The sequence below is a fragment of the Rhinolophus sinicus genome, chromosome 14 (assembly GCF_057876585.1).
Source record: "Rhinolophus sinicus isolate RSI-liver-muscle chromosome 14, RSI-T2T, whole genome shotgun sequence".
In the NCBI taxonomy this organism is placed as follows: Eukaryota; Metazoa; Chordata; class Mammalia; order Chiroptera; family Rhinolophidae; genus Rhinolophus; species Rhinolophus sinicus.
In genome coordinates this window covers 143,637,748-143,662,072 of record NC_142514.1, presented here as the reverse complement: position 1 = coordinate 143,662,072, position 24,325 = coordinate 143,637,748, and the positions used below count along the sequence as shown (strand labels likewise).

General features: G+C 42.5%; 2 protein-coding genes across 2 annotated transcripts in view; one reads left to right on the top strand and one right to left on the bottom strand.

Annotated features, from left to right (window-relative positions):
- Positions 1-1,850, top strand: part of RRP8 (ribosomal RNA processing 8) — a 61,008-nt gene extending 59,158 nt beyond the window's left edge. The window contains exon 8 of the transcript XR_012497497.2: positions 1,138-1,850. The gene's annotated coding sequence lies outside the window, so the exon portion shown is untranslated. The remainder of the gene's footprint in view (positions 1-1,137) is intronic.
- The window catches only part of LOC109460454 (dynein heavy chain domain-containing protein 1), a 70,062-nt gene that overhangs the window by 39,082 nt on the left and 6,655 nt on the right, over positions 1-24,325 (bottom strand). The window contains exons 5-14 of the mRNA XM_088791613.1: positions 20,545-20,718; positions 15,547-15,750; positions 15,350-15,460; positions 13,606-13,762; positions 6,881-7,135; positions 6,635-6,772; positions 6,450-6,501; positions 4,706-4,968; positions 4,375-4,618; positions 389-546 (exon numbers count right to left, since the gene is read on the bottom strand). Of these exons, the coding sequence (XP_088647739.1) occupies positions 389-546; positions 4,375-4,618; positions 4,706-4,968; positions 6,450-6,501; positions 6,635-6,772; positions 6,881-7,135; positions 13,606-13,762; positions 15,350-15,460; positions 15,547-15,750; positions 20,545-20,718 (1,756 nt within the window). The remainder of the gene's footprint in view (positions 1-388; positions 547-4,374; positions 4,619-4,705; positions 4,969-6,449; positions 6,502-6,634; positions 6,773-6,880; positions 7,136-13,605; positions 13,763-15,349; positions 15,461-15,546; positions 15,751-20,544; positions 20,719-24,325) is intronic.

The following is a 24,325-nucleotide window of genomic DNA, read 5'->3' as shown; positions in this document are numbered from 1 at the left end:
GCTCCAGACCCCAGCAGCTGCCTTTTAACCCACTTGGAACAGGGGACATCTGGGATCAGATCCCCATCTGACTCACAGCTCCTCCCCCACCAAATCATTACCCTGATGACAGGGCAACAGGTCCCTATGTGACGGTCACACAGAGCAGAACTGTATTTCTGAAAGCAGGACTGTATCTCTATCATTACACTGGGGCCTCCCACTGCCACGAGGAAACTGAACGAGGTGAACAGGGTGAGAATTAGCAAGGGCAGATCACGTATGTTAGTTAACACAGTTTAAGAGCATCAAGCCCCATTGGGAATTCATCTGAGACCCGAAGAGAGTGGCTGAGCATTTCAGTAGCATGGGCCCTGGGTAGACTGGGAAGGAAGCAGGGAGAGCCCACCTTTTGGGAGCACTGGGCAATGGAGTGAATGTCTGAGATGACAGTTTGGAAGACCTTGATGAAATCTGCGAGCTCTTTCATTAGTTGCTGGCTGCGGCTCCAGCACTCATTCTGTACCTGTGCAAGAATGTCCTTCCTGATGCTCTCCAGCTTGGACTCTGAAGACAGGAGAGGGTTAGGTGTTAAGAGGTGCATGAAAATGAAGGGGTGCCGGGAGAGTACTGTGGGTTCAGAGTGGGCATGGGAAGGGGAAGCCAGATCACGAATTCATTCCCTCACTCACTGAATACTTACTGGATCCTTGTCCAGTGTCCAGTCAGCTGCTATACTGGGGCCTGAGCTGGCACCAGTGGACAAGGGTGAGTGAGTGAGACAGAAAGTGTTTCTACCCTCAGAAGCTCACAATATGGTGACAGAAACAGATATATAAACAGGTCATCATAAATGCTCTATGAATACCCCAGAGCCCTCAACCTGGCATGGTGAAAGGTGAGGAGGCACAGGAGGCTAGGAAAGGCCTCCTCAGAGAGCGGGACATTGGAGCTGAATGTGTTGAGTAGTCAGTGCTCCAAGGGGCAGAGGCACCCCACACAGATGACACAGCATGTGCAAAGGCATGGGGATGACATATGCATGAACAGCAGAATGTCCTACCAGAGATGAAAGTTTCCTGACTGGGGAGTCTTACTGTTTCTGCTCTAGTAGAAGAGCTACCAAGAAGAGTATATAAACTGCCTTTTGTTTTTAAGGATTAAAGGAAAGAAGCTGTCAGGTGGATATGGGGCTAGAAGATAATCTTGGAAGCTGCCTTTGGTGACATGAACAACCCCATTGTCTCCGAAGGAAGGAATAATACCGACATGGGACCTCATCAAATCTAAGATACCACTGATTGCAAGAGACACCATTATTTTATATACCATGAAAAAAGTGATGCCACCTAAACTCTGACATGCCATTAATTGTAATATACCTGTTAAGTTCAGAGATGTAAATTAAAATAATGTGCAGAAGAGCAAAACCCAATGTAGAAATACTGTATGAAGCATACCACGAAATACAGTATAGATTGCTTACTACATGCCAGATACAATGTCAACTACTTTACTTGGATTAACCCCTTTAATCTTCACAAAAATCCTTTGAGATAGGTACTATTATTATCCCTATTTTACAGATAAGCAAACAGGCTCAGAGAGGTTAAGTAACTTTATCAATATCACACAGTGGCTGAGCAAGGATTCAAACTCAGGCAGCCTGGCTCCACGCTGTTACATTTTATGTTCTGAGAGGTGAACAGTAAATCAACTTATCCCCTATGAGCATCTCTTCCACCAGAAAAGGGGATAGTGAGTTTCAGGCGCACATAATTGAAGCATACTGGATATGAACCTTTTGGAGTCATGGAAGATATAACCAAGAGAAGTGGGCTCAACCAAGAGTTGAGACTGAGAAAAACAATCAAGGGGCACCCAAGGTTGAACAGAACACAAGGATGTAAATTTATCCTTTTTCAAATTGTCCCTCTGGTCTATGACAATAGCTAGGCCATTGCCAAGGTGCTGCTTTGATTCCAGCAGCCTCAGACAGGTGAAGGCAGGGAGGAGCTCAACAGCGACACCATGCGGTATTAAGGAGCAATGGACGGATAAAATACCAGGTTTGGGGTTGAAGGTGGAGACGGATGGAAAACTGATTTGAGAGATATGTAGGAGAAAGAAGAATGGAAACGATTTAGCAACACGTTGGATGTGGTGGAGTTAGGGAGAGGGAATGGTAACGGATGAAGTCAAGTTCCCAATGAGGACAACTCACCAGAGTGGGTAATTATATCATTCACTGTTCAAGGGAGCCCATGTAGAAGGGAACAGAGTTGGAGGATAAGAAGATAAAATTAGATCAGCAAGAAGGACAAGAGCTGATGGAAAGGGATAAGGTGAAATGAAAAAATTAAGCACCTACTGCATGCCATACTCAGTGTTGGAAGTATTGCAAATAATATCTCCTTTAATCCTCCTTGCCTTGACCCTGTGAGTGACTGCATTATTACATCCATGTAACAAATAAAGGCACTGAAGCTCAGTGATCTGAGGTTGTATAAACCAGTGAAAAACAGATCCAAGATTCTGAACCCCATGCTTTCTCTGCTCCTTCTGAACAGGCCAGTTGATCCTGGACTAAGGCTCAAGAAGCCAACAAACTAGAAAGAACAGGCTTTCCAAGCAGCAGTGGAGCCAAAGGCTGCCCCAAAGAGGGTCAGAACAAAAGCAGGCCCTCCCTGTTCTTTCTTTGCCAGTGTGAACCCCCTGTACATTTAGCACAGGGGTGAGGAAAGAGTGGGGGAGTTTTGTGGCCCATTAAATACCTAATAAGGCATGTGTTCCATCTGTTGAAGAGCAAAGGCAGGGAGGGTAGGCAGGCAAGCACTTCCAAGCAAACTCTTTCAGGCCCCAGCTCCAAGGCCTCCCAGCTTCATAAAGAAAGCAGGCCCGGGGGCCATGGGTCTGACAGAATCTTGTCTCTGCAGGAAGTGGACACTATTGGTTATCACCATCCTTGGGGGTGAGGTGAGGAAACAGAACAACCTTCCTGTTTCCTAGAAGAGCAAATCACTGGCTTTCCAATCTACCCACTGCGAGCCTCTCCAAGGCCAGCTCATAGGTAGGTGGAGGCACTTAGCTAGTAAACAGCAGCATGAGACATCCTCCCATGGGAAAGGTGAAAGAGATAGGAGGAATAAGACTAGGCCTTAAATCAGATTTCTCAGAGATCCAAGGAGATCAACAACTGTGCCTTGGCCTAGTGGGGACAGGTAGAGGCAAGAGGAGGACAGGTATGGAGGAAATAGATAGCAGAGTGGGCTTGAGCTCCACTTTCCATGTGGAAGGGAATCCCTTGCAGGGTACCCTTGTGCTAACATGAGCTAGCACTAGAGCAGGATATAAATCACAGTGTGATGTGTTGTGGCAAAAAGAGGGTCAAATATAACATTCCCAAGTCCCCCACAGTTCCCAAAAGGCAGGGGATATAGGAGATAGCAGAGAAGTAATAGCCAGTGGGCCCAGGTGGGGTTCCAGCGTTGAGGGACAAGGGACCCTAAAGCAGAAGCTATGGGGTGGCCAGCCTAAGAGAACGATTAGATGAAGGATTCACTAAAACCCCAAGGACCTCAATGCCAGCGGGAGCCTATGCAGAGCCAGCAAAGGTAGACACTCTGGCTCCTACAAATCCCAGTTACACGTGCTCAGGACACAGCTGCAGCAGAAGCAGCAATGCCAGAAGGAGGGCAGAGACCAGGTAGGGATACATTACACCTCTGCTGACAGAAGCCAGAAAAAAAGAGCATGCAGCCTAGCCGCCCTCTCCAATGCCACCTTGGGGAGGAAAAGGGGCAGAGGACACCTAAGAATAAAAACAACCCAGACCTGTAGTATCAATTTTGAATTGACCGAACACCCAAAATAGACTGAATTAAACTAAAAGTATTGCTTTAAATGAAAAGTGCTTTCACTTTCAAGTGGAATACAGTCTTCTTTCTCCATTAGCTTAGAAGTTAGGACTACTAAAACAAGATCAGTTAAAGAGAGTACATTTTTACACATGCAAATTATAGTGTCAGTTTTGACTGTTAATGTGGGGAGGGGGGCACACTTGATTCCTGAGAATCTCTGCAAAGAAACTGAGCTCACTAGCCTAAGGAGCAGGCTAAGATTTTTCTGTCACATTTGAACTACTTCCATGCCATAAAAGCAGAAAGCCTCAGGTGACAGGAACATGATTCCGAAGGAGTGAGCAGAGCCAATCCTATGTAATGCTCACACCTACAGCAGCAAAGGGAAGGGGCTGAGACCTGGGGCTGAGGGAAGCTCTGCAGGTCCAATGAGGGGCCTGCACCTGAGGTCCCTGGAGGACATTCGAGGCCCAAGAAAGGCCATATGACCAGATAAGGAGGCAGAAGGAAAGGAGGCAGAGTAAGCAGCACTCACCCATCTCTGCCCGGACATCATGGCAGCTCAGCAGCAGCAACTTGCTTTTTGTGATCAACTCATTAGGTATATTGGAGACACGGGCCTGCCAAACGTTCAGGCAGCTCACTAGCATCACGTAGTTCTTAATGGGACAATCTCTCATAGACTCCAGCTTCTGAGGGCCCCAGGTTTGCAGAAACTTGTAAATGTCTGTCATCCAGTGATACTCCCTGCAGAATTCCTGCACTTCCCACAGCACGCCCTAGGAGCAGACACGGTGCTCAGGGCAGAGGTGGGTGGCTATGAGAACTGGGAAGCATGATTCCACTCCTTAAGCCTCTGTACTCACCTTCAACAGGTCCTGTTGGATAGTCAGGGCCTGCTGGATTCTAGGGTTGTTGTCCAGGTCCTCTTGCAACTGCTTGTAATCGGAGGGCAAGTACTGGCCCCGTAGCCGGTATCCACGGACCTCCAGGGCTTCAGTAATTGTGTGAGATTTCCAGGGCCACACCAAGCCTATATTCGGGCCACAGAAGATGTGCACGGCATCACTGGGCTGGCCCTGGGACCTGGGCCTCAGGGAATCCATGTTCGCGTCCTCCTCTTCATCTTCTAGGGGGACACATGTCATCATTGTCCTGGAGTGCCCTCCAGGACCCACACACGACCTCTCTCTCTAAAGTGTACACACACACACACACACACACACACCCTCCTGGCTATCAAGTTTACACGTACATCTATACTACAAACAGTACACCAGACCCACCCAGAGAATTTACAAGTAAAGGTGTAGGTACAGAGAAGAGAACTCACTCTAGCCCGCCTAAGAAGGAAAGTATTATTATGGAATATTAAGTGGGTTGCAAATATGTGGAAGAGCTGAAAAACAAAAACACTGTAGCTGCAATGGTGTCAGGAAGCGTAGGAAATGGTGCTCAGAAAGCCAGTCCTCAGTGTCTGCCTGAAAGGATACTCTTGAACCTGGCCTCCCCTTTAACTTCAAGGAACTGATTAATTGCCAATTTCAGTATTTGTGTTACATCTTTGTACAAAAAGGGAGAAAAACATCAGAATTTTCAGAAATTATATCCTCACTACCAACATTAAACACTATAGTGCCCCCCCCACCCACCGCGAGGCTCAATCCTCAGATCTCTTTTCTGTCTGTACTCATTTTCTAAGTGAGCTCATCCAGATTCATTGTTTTAAACACCATCTATTTGTTCCCAAATTTCTCTCTAGCTCAGACCTCTCCCTGAATGCCCATCCCACTTAAACAACTGCCTACTCAGATGTCTAACATGTACCTCCAACTTAACAGGGCCAAAAATGCGCTCTGATTTCTCCCTCCTAAAACTGCTCCTCCTCAGTCTTCCAACTTCAGCAAACGGGAACTCCATTCTTCCAGGTGCTCCAGTCAAAAACTAAAGTCATCCTTAACTCTTCTCTCACATACAACACATCCAGCTACCACAAAATCCCTTTGGCTCTTCATTAAAAATATATACCCAGAAACCAACCAATTCTCACCACCTCTACCACTGCCTGGCCCCGCTGTCCGCAGCCCAAGTCACCATCGAATGTCACTATATTTCTGCAATACCCTTCTACCTCATCTCCTTGTTTCCACCCTTGGCTCTCTCCAAACCTGCCTCCCCCTTTTCCCGATTTTGCTTGAAAATGGGACGCTTGGAACTGCAGCTTGTCTTGCAACTACGAGGCAATAAGCCTGAGGATGAAACAACGTTTTTGATTGCAGCCTCCCCTACCACACACACACCCTTCTAAGAGGATCTCCCCTTACCAATAGCTAAACCCAGGGAGGAATTAGGGAAGGATATAAATAGCCTGATACTTGATGACACTTTTCAGCCAGTGAATCAACCCTGGAAGCATCTACCTCACAACTTCTTGTTACGTGAGATAATTGTTTTTATTGTTAAGGCCACTGTCATGTGTATGCAGTACTCAAGTTAGAGCTGCTCCATCCATACCCCAGGCCTGACTATGGCCATGCCATTAGCACGTTGCATGTGCCCTCCCAACTCCTTCCACCCCCTCATACTCCCTGCTTGGGTCTCCTTAAATACCTTCAGAATACAGGGAGTCCAAGGGGGTCTTCAGGTTTGTAGACTGCATTACCTTCATGCCACGGTATGGAGAAGGGGCAGAAATGGAAAACAATGAGGATTCAGACCAGGCTGAGAGCTTCTGATTACACAGAGGATAAAAACTTGGAATTCCTACAGCCAGCCCCCTACCCAATCCAGAATACCTTCAGAATAGAGGCCTTGACAGACTGTAGGCTCCCAGTTAGAATCTGGATCACTTTTTCAATACTGGGCTCATGAGACAGCTGGCCACAACTGTCGAAGACCAGCTGTGCTGAGAGAAAAGGCTTCTGCCTTGGGGCCTGTAAAGAAGGGTCAGCAGAGGGCGTAGGGCTGCACGTCAGTATCCGCTCCCTGACATCTGGCCTTTGCCTGCCTGCCCACCTCCGCACATGCCACCACCACCTCACTTGCAGGATGTTGGCCACAAAAGAGGTTATTTCCTCCTCTATGACAGACACGAGGCACTGGCAAATCATGTAGTCCACCAGGCGGGCCAACCGTCCCAGCTGCAGCAGCCAGGTCTCTGCCTGCTTCAGCTTCTGTTCCAGACGCTGGCGCTGCACCCTTTGAAGGTATATGGAGCCTTGGCCTTTCCTGATCCTCTTGCAGTTTTTCACTCGCTCCTGCAGGCCCTGTTGCATTTGATATGTATCCTCATGAACCTGTCAGCACAGAGAGTGGAAAACTCTCTAAGGGAGATGGGGAGCAAACAGGCCACCCACTGCTCTGTGTAGAACTCTTAGATCTTGGAGCCTGAAATCTAGACGCTAGATGTACACATGGAGGGTGGATTTTTACTAGAGATTAGCCCCAGACATCTTTAAGTGATCAGAGAAGATGTAAAATGGAGGACATATATCGAGAAGCCGCAATGTACTAATCTGATAGGCCAGGCCCCCAGGGTGGAACTCAAATAGAAAATTTGTGCATATGTAAACAGACAGGTTCACATGGCATAGATGGGACAAAGAAGAGAAAGGCTGGGTAAGTAAGATTCGATAATAATTCCAGGATATGGACTCCAATCGTTGGGCCTGGGTGATGTGGCCTACGGACTAGCATAATGCTACCTGAGTGATAGAAGCTGTCTCTGTGGACTGACAGACTTTCTATGGGAGGACGGGCGGGGGATAAGTCTGGGAGCTTCTCTGTAGTTTCTTCTGACATCTGGGAGGGTCCTCAGCCTGCAAAGGCTGCTGACAGTGGCCACCTCTCTGTGCCTCTCCAGTTGAGGAACAGAGAGACACCAGATATTCTTAGCCAGATGGACTTTTTGTCCTTGCTGTTCTCCTGTCCTTTTTGATATTCAATAGAGCGTGTGATTAGAACTAACTGGTGTCTGTGAATTGCATTCTGCTAACCCTGCTAACCCTGAGGTCAAATCCCAGTCTTCTGAGACCCAGACATGACAGTTGAGGCCTAAGTTAGGTGCATCATACACAAACTTACCCTTAAGACTAGGTGGGATGTCCTTTTCTGTGCTCTAGAAATCCTCAATACCTAGTGCTGCCCACTTTGACATCCAGGGGTGTCAAAACTGCGGCCCACGGGCCAACTGCGGCCTGCAATCCATTGTTAACTAGCCCGCAGCAAATTCCAAAAATATATTTAGTTTACTTAAATAAACCAGGTGAGGCAATGCGTACTTCACCTCGAGTGAGTGGCCCGGCTATTTGTGTATTTTACTGCATATGGCCCTTGGTGAAAAATGTTGAAAAAAGTTTGGACACCCCTGCCTTAGTCCAATGCATCATCGTTATCTAGTTACCTGTGTGATTCGTCACTGCCCTGTAAATTCTTCAAGGAGGAGGCCTCTGTCTCACCTTATTTCATTTCTCTATTGCTTAACACAGTACCTGGCATGGGTAATTCTACAGTAAATATTTGTAAAAGAAATGCATCATCTCACATTAAAGGGCTTACTGAGTGCCAGTCAAGCAAAACCACACAAAAGCAACAACAATAATAATTACTACAACAGAACATAATCAGTATATACATTAAAACTTTACTATCAGGGGCAATATCTTCAAAGTTCTGAGGAAATTTTTTTAAACCTGGAATTCTGTATCTAGTTGGAGTATCACTGATGTTTGAGGATGAATAAAGACATTTTTAGATATACAAAGACTCAAAATTTGCCATTCGCAGATTCTCTCTAAAACCAACAACAATAGTATATTTCTGACGGAGGACAATGAATACAAGAGGACAAAGTGGTCTACAAGAAGCTTTAATGAGCAAAGAAATTTGTGAAACACATTTTTAATTATAAATGGGTAGGTTGTAAAACAAGAATGTTCCTAACAATCCCAAATTTAAATTCCAGGAGATATTTATATAAGCATAATACAAAGAGTGGAGGGTGGAGAGAGAAGAAAGGAGAGAAAGGAAATTAGGAGACTGCTAAGGTTCTATGCTATGTGGGAGAAAGATGTGAATACAAATTCCCACTTGGCATCCATTCATTCACCAAACATTCCCTGAGCACTTACTATATAACATGCCTATAATAAGCACTAGAGATATATTAATATTAGTGAATGAAACAGAGGAGAATCCTTACCCTCTTGGGGGGCATATAATAAACATAATAAATAAGTAATTTATATTGTATGTAAAAAGATGGTAAGTGCTATGAAAAAAAAAATCACAGAGAAGGAAAAGAGGGATCAGGAGTGCTGGGGATTGTGGGGGTTGAAATTTTAAACAGGGTAACCAGAGAAGGACTCTCTCTGAGAAGGTGCTTTTAGAAAAGGATACGAAAGAGACATAGTTATAAAAATTTAAGTTGACCAGCTACACCTGCTAGGTAGGTATATAAACATCTTACATACATATTCAGCTGCAAGTAAGAGAAAATAGAAAAGTGCAGCTTAAGCAAGAAAAAGGTTATTTATTTAACGCAATAAGAAGTCCCTGGATGCCCAATAAACTAATTAAAAAAAAAAAAAAAAGTCCCTGGATGGCATATCGGCCCAATACTATCAGTCAGAACAAAGCTTCTTCTATCTTCCTCCTTCCCTATCCTTAATATGACTTTCACCCTTATTATGGTGAGATGGCTTCTCTAATCACCAGAAATTTCATCCAAGGGTCAGGCAATAAGACAGGAGTAAAGGTCCAAAAAGACATTCCAGTGCATCTGCCTCGTTTAAAGTTTCCCAGTGACTTCCACTTACATTTCATTGCCCAGAACTGAGTTACATGGCTTCCTCCAAGCTAGGAGTCTATGAAAAAAAAATAAAATCAAGATTCTAAAACTAAGATTAGTAGGCACTGATTAGCTCTTGGGGAACCATGGGAAAATACAATGTATAACATCCAAGTCATTGGAGGACAATAATAGCAACAAAAAATGTAAACAACCCAACAAAAGATAAAAAACACAGGAAGAATCAAAGGAAATAGAAAATACCAAAACAACATGGGGAAAATAAGTCCAAACCTATCAGTAATCATAATAAATGAGATAAACCTACTGTAAGACATATAGACTCTCAGACTAAATGTTTCCCAGGTATTTATAAGATATACATAAAGCAAAACAACAAAGGTAGGTTGAAAACAAAGGGATAGATAAATATCAAGCAAATGCTTGATGCTCTCAACATCAAACAAGAGAGAACTCTAGTAGAAAAGTAGAAAAACAAATGAAGACATTTTCATATCAATAAAATCATCAAGAAATAGTGAAATGAAACTTCATGCACATAACATGATTTTGAAATACACGTTGCAGATAAAAGAACATCAAGGAGAAATTAACAAACCTATAGTCAAAGGAGGAGGTTTTTTTTTTAATTAAAGTTTATTGGGGTGACAACTGTTAGTAAAGTTACATAGATTTCAGGTGTACAACTCTGTAATTTTTAACATGTATCTCTCAGAAACTGAAAGGTAAAATGGGTAAGAAAAATCATTGTGGCTATAGAATATTTGAGCTTGGTTGAATATGCATTTTTTTAGGTTCCCTAGAAGCAGACCTTGAGGCAGGAATTTGGGGAAATGTGACGTATTGAAGGAACTATCTTCAGGAAACAAACCTCTAAGCGAGAGGGGGAAGCAAAACAGGGAAGGGCAAAGTGCCAAGCGAGATCTCAGCTAAAGCTGTTCTTGGTGTGATCTGGAGGGAGAGGCAGCTTTGGAACATATGTGGTATTGTTAGAATTGTTACACTGTGAGACAAGGAGCCAAACAAAGGGGCAGAGGAACTGTTCCATAGGAAAGAGACTAAAGAGAAGTGACCACTTCTCTTTCATGCAATGCGTAATTTTGGATTGGATCCTGAAGCAGTAAAAAACCCACAGTACTATAATAAAGAACATTATTGGAATCATTGGCAAATTTTTAATAAGGATTGTGGGTTGTATCAAAGTGAAATTTTCTAACTTTTTATAATTGTACTGTCATAATGGAAGAAAATGTCCTTATTTTTAGGAAAAACACACTGGCATATTTAGGGGTAGAGACTTGACATCTGCAACTTACTCTCAAATGGTTCAGGAAAAATAATGTATTTATAATGTATAAGGAAAAGAAGAAGAACATAAATGAAAAAGTAAATGGGACAAAACAACAATTTGGGTAAAAAGTATATATGAGAGTTTATTAGACTATCCTTGCAACTCTCCTAATAAGTTTGAAATTATATAAAAATAAAAAGTTATACAAGAAAGAAATAGGATGAAGGAAAGAAAATGGGTTTATTCCAGTAATGCAAAGGTGGTCTTACACTAACAATTCACCTTATTTATAGACTAAAGGAGAAAAATCCCATAATCACCTACATAAAAGCAGAAAAAAAAACAAAAAACCATTGGACAAAATTCAACATCCATTCATGATAAGACCTCTTAGCAAACTAGAAATTGATGGAAGAGGCCTTAAAAACTGAAAAGGGTATCTACCAAACACTCACATTTAATATTATTTCTTTAACGTTTCAAGTCTATTTTAGTTATTCAGTAATGCTACAGTTTAATGGGCAGCAGCCTGTTTTATTTAGCACAGATTACAAACTGGTTCAGTAACAATTCATTTACCAGCTGTGATGATTACTGATCCTCTCTTCCTTGCCCCCTCCCACTTTGGGGTGATCACCAACAGGCATAGGTTCCATTCCTTTCCACCTAGCAGCATAGAAAGTGACTCCATGTGTTGCATTTGCTGTGTTTTCACTCTTTTTATGGTGCTTTTTGAAAAGTTAATTTTAATATAGACAAATTTATTGATTGTTTAAGGTTTATTATTTTTTATGTTTTGTTTAAGAAATCCTTTGGGGGTAGGCAAAGATTTCTTAAACCAGGACTCAAAAGGCATGAACCAAAAAAAATTAATAAAATGAGCTTCAAGAAAATGAAGAACTTCTGTTAATCAAAAGACACCTTAAAATAGTAAAAAGGTATGCCACAGACTGGGAGAAAATATCTATAATACATAATTTTGATACAGGACTCATCCAGAATACACAAAGAATTCCTGCAAATTAATAGGAAAAAAGTAGACAACCCAATTAAAAATGAGCAAGAGAGTTAGACACTTCACAGAAGAGGGTACCAAATGGCAAATAAACACATGAAAAGACGTTTACCATCATTGGTGATCATAAAAACACAAATTAAAATCACAATGAGATACCACTGTACACCCACCAGTTTGGCTAAAATTAAAAACCCCGACAATACCAAGTGTTAGTCAGAACATAGGACAACTGGAAGTCTCCTACATTGTTGGTGGGACTATAAACTGGTACAACCACTCTAGAAAACTGTTTAGCACTGTAAAACATATATACACCTTATTCCAGCAACCACTCCTGGAATATGTGCCCCAAACAAATGAGTGCTTATATCCGCTAAAAGACATGTACGGGAATGTTCATAGCAGCATTACTCATAATAGTGAAAAATTGTACCCAACAATAAGAGAATTACCAAATAAACTGTGGGAAATACTACAAAACATACAAAAGAGTGAACCACTGCAACCTAGAACATTATGGATAAATCTCACTAACATAATGTTCAGTGAAAAAAAACCAGACAGAAAAGAGCACATGTTGTCCGATTCCATTTATATGAAATTCAAAATCAGACAAAATTAATCTATGGTGGCCAAGGTCAGAGTAGTGGGCACCTTTGTGGAGGTATTGATGAGAGACGTGCCAGGGAGCTTACTGAGGTTTTGAAAATGTCCTATATCTTCATCTGGGAGGCGGTTACATGGATGTATATATGCAAATGTTTCAATAAACTGTACACTTAAAATTTACTGCATGTAAATTATACCTTAATTAAAAAAAACTACTGATTATAAAAAAGTTATCACTATTCTTGTAACATTAAAACAAGGATGGGATTTAAGAACTGAGAGGGGGAGAAAGGCCATGGAGCATCTCGCCTCTACCTTCTGCCCCACTCAACTTAGTGCAATGGCAGGTCCAGCTGTTGCTGTCTGGAGGATAAAGACCGTTTTCCTATATGAATGTACCAAGGGCTTCCTTCACATCATTTCTCATTCGCACAAATCTGGGTGAGTCCCCCTCTCTCAGGACTGGAGTGTCTTCAGAGGGTGATTAATCAGAGAACTGTGTGAACATCCAGCCCCACCTGACAGACAATAAACTATGATGATAGGTCATGGGCAAGAAGCAAGTACACAGCGGGGCCTCCCAGAGCCCTAGGCAGGGGGCTTGTACCACAGATGCCAAGCGGGCATAATTAGGAAGGACTCCACCATTGGATGCTTCTACCAGCCAGTGGCCTGCCAAAGTTTCAAGATAGGTTCAAAGATAAGCCCTGCAGCATGAGAGATCAGGATTCCAACTCTTAAATTCCCTAGTGTCCCTGGCACAAACAACTGAAAACTAGATGTTGTTATGTTCCTTCTCCTCCCTGCTCAAGGCCAGAAGCAACCCTCAGGGGAAGGCGGAGTCCAAGTCTCTGCCCACCTGTTATTGATCCATCCACCCCAGAACACAAACTGCTGTTGCTGGGCAGGCCACTGGCTCTGAGCCAGCTGCAGAGTCCAGGCCACCCTGGGATCCTACGAGAAGCATAAACCAACAGGAGCAGGAGCTCTGGCAAGCTCAGCTTAGAGAAAAGGTTCCCAATAAACTGGAGCCTCTTACCATATGCAGGATGGATGTGCAGAGGTGCAGACAGCGACAGAGCAGCCGCAGGGCCTTGTGGTTCTCCTTCGCTAGAGCCCGCTGCAAGCCCAGCAGCTCGTAGCACTGATCTGGTTCCCGGGGGAGCCAGGACACAGAGTGCAGCTCCTGTAGAAGCCTGGAATTGATGGCCAAGCTGGTCAGAGCAAGCATCTTAGCCTTCTATCCTTGGACACCTTTGACAGCCTCCTAGCCTGCTCACCTCAGAATGAGCAAAGGTTTAGAAAGATTATAATATTCCCAATGACTAAGAGTGGCAACTCCCTCTTGAGAGTTCTTTGAAAGAATTCAAACCCAGAAATTCTTTGGGAAAGGCCTGGGGTATGTGCAAATGTTTACACTGAGTGACCTTTCTGCCAGGATAGAGGGTCAAGTAGATTCCAAGGTCTGCCTTAGAAGAGACTACAGAGGCTTCCTCCTTGGAACAGGGGAAGCAGAGGGCCTTGAAACTCTAGATGGACAGGTGAGTTTTAGGATCAAAGATGATGAACCTGCAACTTCCCTATGAGCTGACCATCCCTGAGGAAACCCGCTTCTGTTATCCACTCCCCCACCACTGAACTGAGAACACATCTCTAAACATCCTTGAAAACAATGAAAGATCTACAGTAAACAAAGGATGATCATAATGAGTGTCAGTTATTCAGTACCTTATAAGGGGCACTGAACATGGTACTTTATATTCACGTTCTCAATTCTCACTACAGCTATATGGCAAAAATCTTTATTTCTAGTTTTCAGATCAGAAAAACTGAGGCTCAAAGAGTAATGTCCCTTGCTAGTATTCAGGATTTAAATTCAGATCAGTTCAACCTCCAAGCCCTTATACTTTTAATCACACCATGATATTAGGCTAGGCTGGAGAATACCCAGAGCAGAGGTTGCAAATTGGTAGCCCATGGGCCAAATTCAGACTGAAAAGGTTTTCACATGTACCACTAAGAGTTGGCCAGCATAGCATTTTAATAAAAATTTGAGCTAACCAGATAAAATTAAGAAACTTTACAACAAAATATGGATTTCCAGGAAATCCTGAAAAATAAAGTGGCTGACACGCTGGATCTATATTCCCAATGGCAAAAGTCAGTTGGAGCTGAGTGTGACTGTCCTCTTTAGATGCAATCCTCAGAGTACAGTCTGCACACTTTGTAACGTCTTGCACCTAACCCCCAGCATTTCTTCCATAGCTCCTGCTTGGGCCCTATAGGTGTTTGAGATTGCAACTCCTATCACAGAAGATAACTGGAGTGGCTGAATTAAGCAGAGAAAGCAAGAAAATACTGAAGAGGAACAACTAAGCTTTTCTAAGAAAAAGAATCCAAGTAATACTGTGGAAAGAGCAGAGTTTGGATTCAAACACCTGAGTTAGATCCCCAGATTTAATACTTAATAATTGTATGATCTGGGGCAAGTTGATGTAGGTATACATAATTACATGGAGATATGTTCAAATACATTATTCAGAGAAAAAACTGGTTACTTAACAGTATGTAAAGTATGATCACATTTGTATATGTGATAGAAGAAAAAGACTAGAAAGATAGGCAACAAAATGTTCATAGCGGTTATTTGTGGGTGGAAGGATTCAAGATGTTTTTCCTTTGTGCTTTTTTGTATTTCCCAAATTTTCTACAAGGAACATGCTATTACTTTTTGTAAAAATTATTTTTAAAAATCCATCAAAGTCGTGTCTTGAAGACCTCACCTGCTAATATGAAGCAGCCCAGCTCCAAAGTGGGGCACAGCGAAGAGCAGATGCTTCCTCAGGAAAGTCCGGCACTGGTGCAGCCCTCGCAACTTCACATTCTTCTTCCAGCTACAGATCAGAGGGCAGTGACAACATGCTGCTGCTCCCTGCAGCACTCCCCCCAAATTCCAAATCCCAGGCCCATCATCACCTACCAGGCCAAGGCCTTGCGTAAGAGGCAATACTTAAAGAATGGGATAAACTGGAGTTGTTGCCAGAGGACAGAGTGGCGGTGCCAGGTACCCAGCGTCATTGTCTCACTGCCCTCCACAGGATGCACATGCAGGACGCCAAAGGGAGAGAAGATGTAGTGCTCAGGATTCACCTTGTTCGGTGGCACCACCACCAGGCTGTAGGGCCTTTGAAAAAGGGCTCTGATCAGTGGGAGACCTGGGAACTTGAGCAGACTTCAGAAAGGGACAAAAGAAGGAAGGAGAGATTTTAAAAGAGAGAGAGAGAGTCAGGAAGGAAGGCAGAAGAAAGTGGGAAGAGGGGGAAAAGAGCAGAATGATCTTCAAACTAGAAAGATGAAATGAATATTATTAAGAAGAAATGGTAGCCAACGAGAGATGGGAAGAAATAAAAATGCCCCTAGCCAGTTCCGAGAAGTTCTTATCTCCAGACCCAGATACCTTACATCCCATCAAATCTAGATGCCATCAGTTGTAAGCTGCATTTTTTGATGAAACACTAAAATAAAAAACGCTGCCAATTGATACGCCATCAATTTGTAAGATACATAACAATTTCAGAGATGTTGAACTGTGAAAAAAATGTGCATCTTGGAAATAATAAAATGCACATATCTCTAGGTACTGAAATAACATCAGAGATAATCAGGGAATGCCATTTGGAGTAATTGAGAATGGGGACAAGCAGGAGGCGACTAGACTAGACACAGGCCATAAAGAGGAAAACTGCCACCTAGTGAACAAGTCGAGTACATCTAGAGGCATCTTAAAATCATATGAAGTTCTCTTACTTCAGCGAAATGCACCTACACCTACATTAAATACAATTTATATGTAGCTATATAATAGTTGTATCTAGTTGCAGTAAACTAGTTAGCAAAATGCTATGTTTGGGCACACTTAATAAAGCATTTATTAATTTTTATTTTGCAGTTTTCTTTTTATAACTTAAAGCCAGCAATATTTAAAAGCATTGAATATATATGTTTAAGTCCTTTAAAAGCTGTATGTCCTAGGTCGTACGCCTACAATGCCTAAAAGATAAAATGGTCCTCTATCTCTTCTCTCTCTCAACTTTCTAGAATACATTGTTAAGCAAATGACTTGAGTGTTCAGATAGATACCAGAATGAACTCACTAAGTCATATAAAAACTTTACCTCACTTCTCACAAAGTAACCAGATCTTCTCAAGTACTATTATCACCAAATTACAGATGAGAAAACAAACAATGAAGTCATAACTGCCCAAGGCAATAAAGGAAAGAATACAGGATTTAAAACCCAATCTACCTGACTCAGGCCCTCCTCTCTCTTACCTACTAGGCCATGTATCTTCTCATATGATAGCTACCTACCCTAACTGAGCCCTGGCTCTCCCAAGGGGACACTCCTGTCCCTATGACCTTAATGGAGGCGACTCTTTCTGCAGTTAGGGAGTAGTCTCCTCACTCCCAATGGCCACTGCTCCTTTGGGGGTATAGTCACTCATTCTACAAATGTTCATTAAGCGAAGCATTGTGTCAGGCACTGAGGAGACAGCAGTGAACAAGAAAAATCCAATCCCTGAGTTCATGGAGCTTAGTTAAACCATTTATCAAGTTCCCCATCTGTCCAAGCACTGTGATCATAAAGGACATAAAGATAACTACTACATAGTCCTTGCCTTCCAAGAGCTCAGGTCAATTGGAGAATTAAGTGATGCTAGAGAGTAAATGGGGCAAGTCAAGATCTTCTTGAATCCCAGACCCATTTACTCAACTGCTTCCAAAACATCTCAAATTTTCTGTCTTGCATGTATGTACCTGAAACACAGCAAGTTCTATACTGAACTTATAATTTACCCCCTCCAAATATGAACGAATTGGTTCATGCATTCATTCAACAAATGTTACTGAGTTTGTACTCTATGCTAAACTGTCCTAAGGCCCGAGGATACATTGCTAAACACAACAAACAAAAACCCCTGCCCTGATAGAGCTCTCATTCCATTGGAGAAGATAATAAAACTAAAAAATGATAGGGGAGGTGGGGGGAAAGCAAGAAGAGGGAGATTGGCAGTGCCAGAAGACGAGGGGGTGTAATTTTAAATGGGATAATAACAGTGGGGAGGTGATAGTAGAGCAAACACTCTAAGGAAGTGAAGGAATAAATGCCTCCCTTAATATAAATCAAAATCTAAGACAAAGATAAGAAAAATCTGATAAACTCAAACACATTAAGAAAACCTGTTACATGGCGAATAAATAAAATGAAACAACAAATGCCAGGTTTCTACTTTTGCTGATGGTGCACTAGAAATTTGGACCAACATTCCCACCTGAAAACAACTAGAAAAACTGGGCAAAATATCTGGATAAAATGTAAAAATCATCTGTATGAACCCATCAGAGAACCCACAAATTGAATATCCTGGGCTTTGGGTTGGGACCCTAGTTACAAGGTAGGTTAAACCAAAAAACACTTCCCTCCGTGCTGTGGGTCCCAGGCAACTTCTGCTATTTCTGCTCATTAGCTTTCCGAGTCTGTCAACAGCTCAGCTTTAGGGAGTGCGGACTAAAACAGATACACAATCGACTCTATTGGAATTGACAAGCACCTGTTTGGGAAAAAGCAGCACCAAATGCTAAACTCACTTCACTGGGTTCCTTCTTTGGCAAATGCTGGCCCTGTGATTATTCACCGCCTTTTCAGTTCCCCTGCTCATGGTTTCTCATCTCTCTGTGTGCCTAATTATCTTTGATTGTGCTACTTCTCAGATTATGACTGAGCTGATAGTTTAAAGTTCTAAGCTTGTAATTTTCGTTCTGTAAATTTTCCACCAGGGTCAATGGGCATATCATCCCACAATGCTACCATTACTACTATCATTACTCCCAGACAGTCAAGTGTAGCAGCCATGGTACACGGAGGCAGTACCGTGTTTCCCCGAAAATAGGACCTAGCCAGACCACCAGCTCTAAAGCATCTTTTGGAGCAAACATTAATATAAGACCCAGTATATATTATATTATATTGTATTGTATTGTATCATATTATATTATATTACATTATATTAAGACCCTGTCTTATATTGTAGGAAAATAAGACTGGGTCTTATATTAATTTTTGCTCCAAAAGACGCATTAGAGCTGATGGTCCGCCTAGGTCTTATTTTCGGGGAAACACAGAGTAGGTGGTTCATCACATTCCACCAAAAGTGGTAATGTAATTAACTGATGCCACTACATGTCATGGATTTCTAGTATCCTAGCTCTCATTAGGAAGGAGCTCAGTACCGTTCAAGACCAAGGACATTATGAAGCCAGTATCGGAATTGCATATTTGAGGTTAGTTTCCTGGACCACTCATGATAGCAAATACTGTATCAGTCAGGGTCCAGTCAGGAAAACCAAAACCACACTAGGCATTTCAACAAAGTGAATTAAAAGTGAGAATGTGTTTTTTAAAAGGTGTTAGATGACTGAAAGGCAAAAAGCGAGCACTAAGGTAGCACAGAGATAATAACCGCAGGAAATGGATGCCAGCCCCAGAACTAGAGTAACAAAGGGAATAGGTTTTAGTTTTTAGAAGCTGTGAGCTTGGAGGAGGGGCTTGTAGAGTTGGAAATTGGATTTCTAAGGAGATGTTTCCTGGCTTCTACTAGTACCTAAGGAGTTTGGAGGAGGAGCCTTGGGGAGTTGAGACTCAGAATTCTGATGGGAGTGTGCCACCCAGCTGGTGCTGGTACTTCTCAGGATCTTTAAGAGGCTGACTCAGGAAGTGCCTGCTGCTGCCAGGGTGAAGGACCACTTCTGGGGCAACGCTAACAGGAAGAGCCAGCAGAGGAAGGAGAAAATCGCTTTCCCTCTTGTCCTGCTGTCCAGTCTCCTTCTAGCACCCCCTACTAATTAAACCTAACAGGAGGCCAGCTGAAAAATGAAGTTTGCAGTCTCAGCTCCAGTATTACAAAGCAGAGAGAGAAGAGTAGAATTAAAGCCAAGGCACAATTGCTTAATAACTGGCACAATGCTCTCGGTAAATATTTGTAGTAAATGAATGGATGATACAGATCAATAGTGCTACCTAAGTCCAGGAGAAAGAGATCAGTGTATATACGAAATAAGGCTCTCTGGGAGGGTATATCAAATACTGCTTAAGAGCACAGACTTTGAGTTAAGACAGTTCTAGGTTTAAGTCCTGTTTCTACCACTTATGTGGCTTTGGATGAGTTGCTTAACCTCTCTACGTATCAGTCTACTCACCTCATATATGGAAATAATAATAGCACCTAACTGGTAGGCCAGAATTAAATAACATATCTCATGTGTTTATTAACACAATGCCTGGTATATAAAAATCTTGATTAATGGTAATTATTATTATTATTTCTGGGAAGAGATAGGACTTGAACGGGGCTTTAAAAAATACTTCAGATTTGGATATAATGGAATAAACTGAGTGAATGAATGCCTCTTGAGTCATGTGGAAGGAGGAGACTTGTTTTTGTAGCCCCAGAGATAAAACTAGGATCAGGAGGAAATGGTTACAGACAGCAGATTTTGGTTCCCTCTAAGGAACAGGATGCCTTGGGAAACATAAAACTTCCCTGACACTGTAAAGATTTAAACAAACACCTGATTCACGCATTAGCATTGGAAAAGATCACCATTAAATTCCCTTCTGAGGTAATGACCAAATGCTACCATTCTAGGATAGAATAAAGAAAACAGAGCAAAAAGTAGAAGAGGATAAACTAAGACAAAAGGCTGTGAGAGCAAAGGGGAGCAAAGAAGAGGTGGAGAGTGGAGAGGAGGAGGCTGAGGAGAAGGGAAGAAGGAGGGAAACTAGGAGACAGACGAGAAATGAGAGGGGAGAGGAGGAAGGAGAGGAGAGAAGTGAGAATGGAGAGGAGGAGGAGGGGAAGATAGCATGGGAGGAAATCGGGAAGTGAAAACAGAAGAGGTCTAGATGTAGGCTCTTACTTAAAGTACCGGCTGGGAGCCACATTGAGGTAGAGGAAGTGGATTTTCTCCAGGTATCTCTCTCTCTTCAGAATGGTCGTCACCTGGCTACCCAGGAGGGAAGTCTGAGGTAAGAGACCAGTGCTGCTCTTTTGGAAGGTCTTCTTTCCAGGAACTTCAGAGTCAAGCTGAGACCTGTATGAGAAAAAATCAGGAGAGATGAGTAAGAGCAAAGAGGTCAGGTTGCCACTGTTGGCCAGTGAGAAAAGGAGCTAGATGAGGTGCCTGAGAGGACCTGATGTGGCACTGTCAGAGCCTTTCTATCACCTACCTATAACACCAAAAGTGTTCATATACTGAGCAAATACAGTCCATGACGCAACACAGCCAGGCAACGACATTCACACAGACATTTGCACAGACAACCCCTCCCTTTCTGATAAATGAAGAATCATTCTGGATTGACTGTGATTACTATAAAGTAAGCATTATGTAATACTGAGTAAAAGTAATGGGAATACTTTTGCTTTCCCAACTCATAACCTTGCAGGCCCACAGTCCTGGATTTCTCCTCTCTGGCAAGCTTCCTAACCTTCTAGATCTCTTTTTGTTCCCATAATCTAACGCTGCATGATCTCCATGCCTGTGACTCTTGCTCTTCCCACATTATCACTCACCTTCCAGAGCTTCATATCCTTTCTAGCCAGGATCCAATGGTGCATCCTTCAACCCCCTCAAGGCTGCACCAGTACTGTCAATCTTCTTACACTTCTACCACACCAGTCAACAAAATTGATATGAAAATTAATTATCCAAGAAACCAAATGTCAGTTATCTGGACTACCGTGTTTCCCCAAAAATAAGACCCAGCCGGACCATCAGCTCTAATGCATCTTTTGGAGCAAAAATTAATATAAGACCCGGTCTTATATTACATTATATAAGACCAGGTATTATACGATATCATATCATATCATACATATCATATCATGACATCATATTATACCAGGTCTTATATTACATTATATATTATATTGTATATATTATATCTTATATTATATAAGACCTGGTATTATATTATATTATATTATATTATATTATATTATATTATATTAGACCTGATCTTATATTATATTAAAATAAGACCAGGTCTTATATTAATTTTTGCTCCAAAAGACGCATTAGAGCTGGTGGTCTGGCTAGGTCTTATTTTCGGGGAAACATGGTAATAATTTTGGTTGGAGTGACTTCAGAGCATGCACGCACAAACCCTCTGAATAATTAAACTTAGACTTAACAAAAATATACTAGTCTCATTAATTGACCCAAACCTAGATCAGCAAAACAAGTTACCCCAGGGATAATAGTGCAATCCTATTCTAAACAATAGGGTTTGAATAATAGGGTTTTTGACCTTGATGTTGGGTCAGGACATCGTAATGGTATAACTGCTATTAAAGTTTCATTTTCTTAACAATTAAAGTCCTACGTGATCCACGTAGGTTCAGAAGATCACAGAACCAGGAATGTTGGCTCCTCTGTAGATTTCTGGTATCCAGTCTCAACTGTGGGCTCACTCTGCTCTGATGTTTTAGTACAAGTCCTCAAGCTGTTATCTCTTCCAGTGTCCTCAGCTGCTATTCCAGACCTCCACCAACCCCCAATGCCCAGCCCTGCCAAGCCCCCAGTCCCCTCCCTTCTCTGCCCACAGAAAACTGAGGCTCTCAGCCATGAACTAACTCCCTCAAGTTCAGCTGCCTTCCACATATTTATCTGCATATACTCCCATCCTAATCTTGTCCCCCAATTAGAAAAGGAGTGCCCTTACTTCTCTACAAGGCTAATTCCTCCACTTGTACTCTGGATCTTTCAGTCTGTCTTCATGAGGTATCTTCAATTTCTTCTTACCATTAGCCTATGTGTATTCATTCTCTCAATATATATTGAGCACCCACTTCTCAAGCTCTGTTGTAAGGGCTATGAACATCTCTCCATCTTTTTTAAAGAGTCATACCCAGACACCACTACTCTTTCAATCTGGTGTCCTATTATCTCTCTCTCCTTTTCAAGCCAACTTTCATGAATTAATTGTAAAATGTGATTTCCACTTCTTCACCTCCCATTCTCTCCTGAATGCATTACAATCTGTCTTCCTCCTCACAGGACTCCACTGAAGCCGCTCTCACCATCTTCTTCCTTGTTGCTAAATCCAATGAACATTTTTCACATTTTTCTTACTTGCCTCAGTAGCATTTAACACTACTAACTGTTCCCTCCTCCTCGAAACTCTCCTCTTATTTCACCTCCTAACCTGTAAGATATCTTAACTCTAGTCTAAACACAAACTCCTTTGATGTGCTTTCCCCTAACTGTACATACGTACCCCAGAGGAGCCGCCAGAGGAAAGGCAGTGTTCTTTGATTTTATAGCATTTATCACCATTTGTAATTATATTTTACTTGTATCTACTTATTTAACATCTATCTCCCTAACTAATCTGTAAAACCCAACGGAAGGGATTGAGTCTGTCTTATTTACTTCTGTATCCTCAGCATCTCGCAGTTCCTGATATATATTGGGTATCCAATAATATTTATTGAATGAGTGAATGCCTGGGTGACCAGTCCTGGAGAACTTCATGCAAATTAAGCCATATTAGCTAGGCCTCAGAGGTTTACCTAGAGAGGACAAAGAACTTGACCCCTTCCCAACATTTCAGCCCATTCTCACTTTAGTTAAGTTCCCCCAAGAGAGGAAACTTACACTGAAGACACAGGGCAGGTCTTTGAAAAAGGAAGAGTCTGCTGGAGTTATTGAAAGCATAAATTATTGGCACTAGCCACGCGCCATTCGGGCCCCCAGGAGCCTGCCTATCCGTCTACCATTAGGGTTCTAAACCTTCAGGAAAAACTTCATCCAGCCATAAACTTAGAGCAAAAACTGACAAAGTAAAGCTTGATTAAAGGTAAAACTACCCTTCTTCCCAGACAGTGAATGTGTCACAGACAAGCTGCAAAGCACTTAGAAAATCAGGCCAGAGAATGGGGAGCAATTCCAAGATGAGGGTTAGAGAACTCTCAGAAGAGGAGGTCCCTGCAGGCATTCTGAAATCCTAAAGAGAGCAATAAGAGCCAGAAAGTCATCACTCAAGGGGCCAGGATACCACACTGGCAACGCAGGTGAAGACTCTGGAAGGGTCAGAATGAAAGTCCCATTGGCAGTGCTGCCAACTCTAAGCTGCCTTGGCGCTAGCTTAGCTCACATCGACATGAGTGGGAAGGCCCTCAGACAAGCACTCACCTAGGAGCAACCCGAGGGAAGGATCTGTATCCAGCATCCAGCACCCAGCACTAGCTCAGCCCAGAGGTCAGGTTCAGAGATTATGAATGAATGAGAAAAAGAATGAAACAGGCTTCCAGTATCACCTGAGAAAGAAGTCTGGAAACTCTGGAAACTCAAGCTGTCTTCTGAAGGTTTGGCTTCCTCATGGCTGACTTTTTTGATTTTCATGAATTTCTGCACTTCCCTTTGGGGATTAACACTAAGACCACTGGGTTTATTTTGCAGATAAAAAGGAAGAGAGGAGGGCAACTGGTTGGCTCAGTTGGTTAAAGCACAGTACTCATAACACCAAGGTCATCGGGCTGATTCCCACATGAGCCAGTGTGCTGCGTCCTCCACAACTAGATTGAAAACAATAACTTGACTTGGAGCCAATGGGTCCTGTAAAAACACACTGTTCCCCAATAATCCCCTATAAAAATTTAAAAAAGAAGGAGGAGGAGGAGGAGGAGGAGGAGGA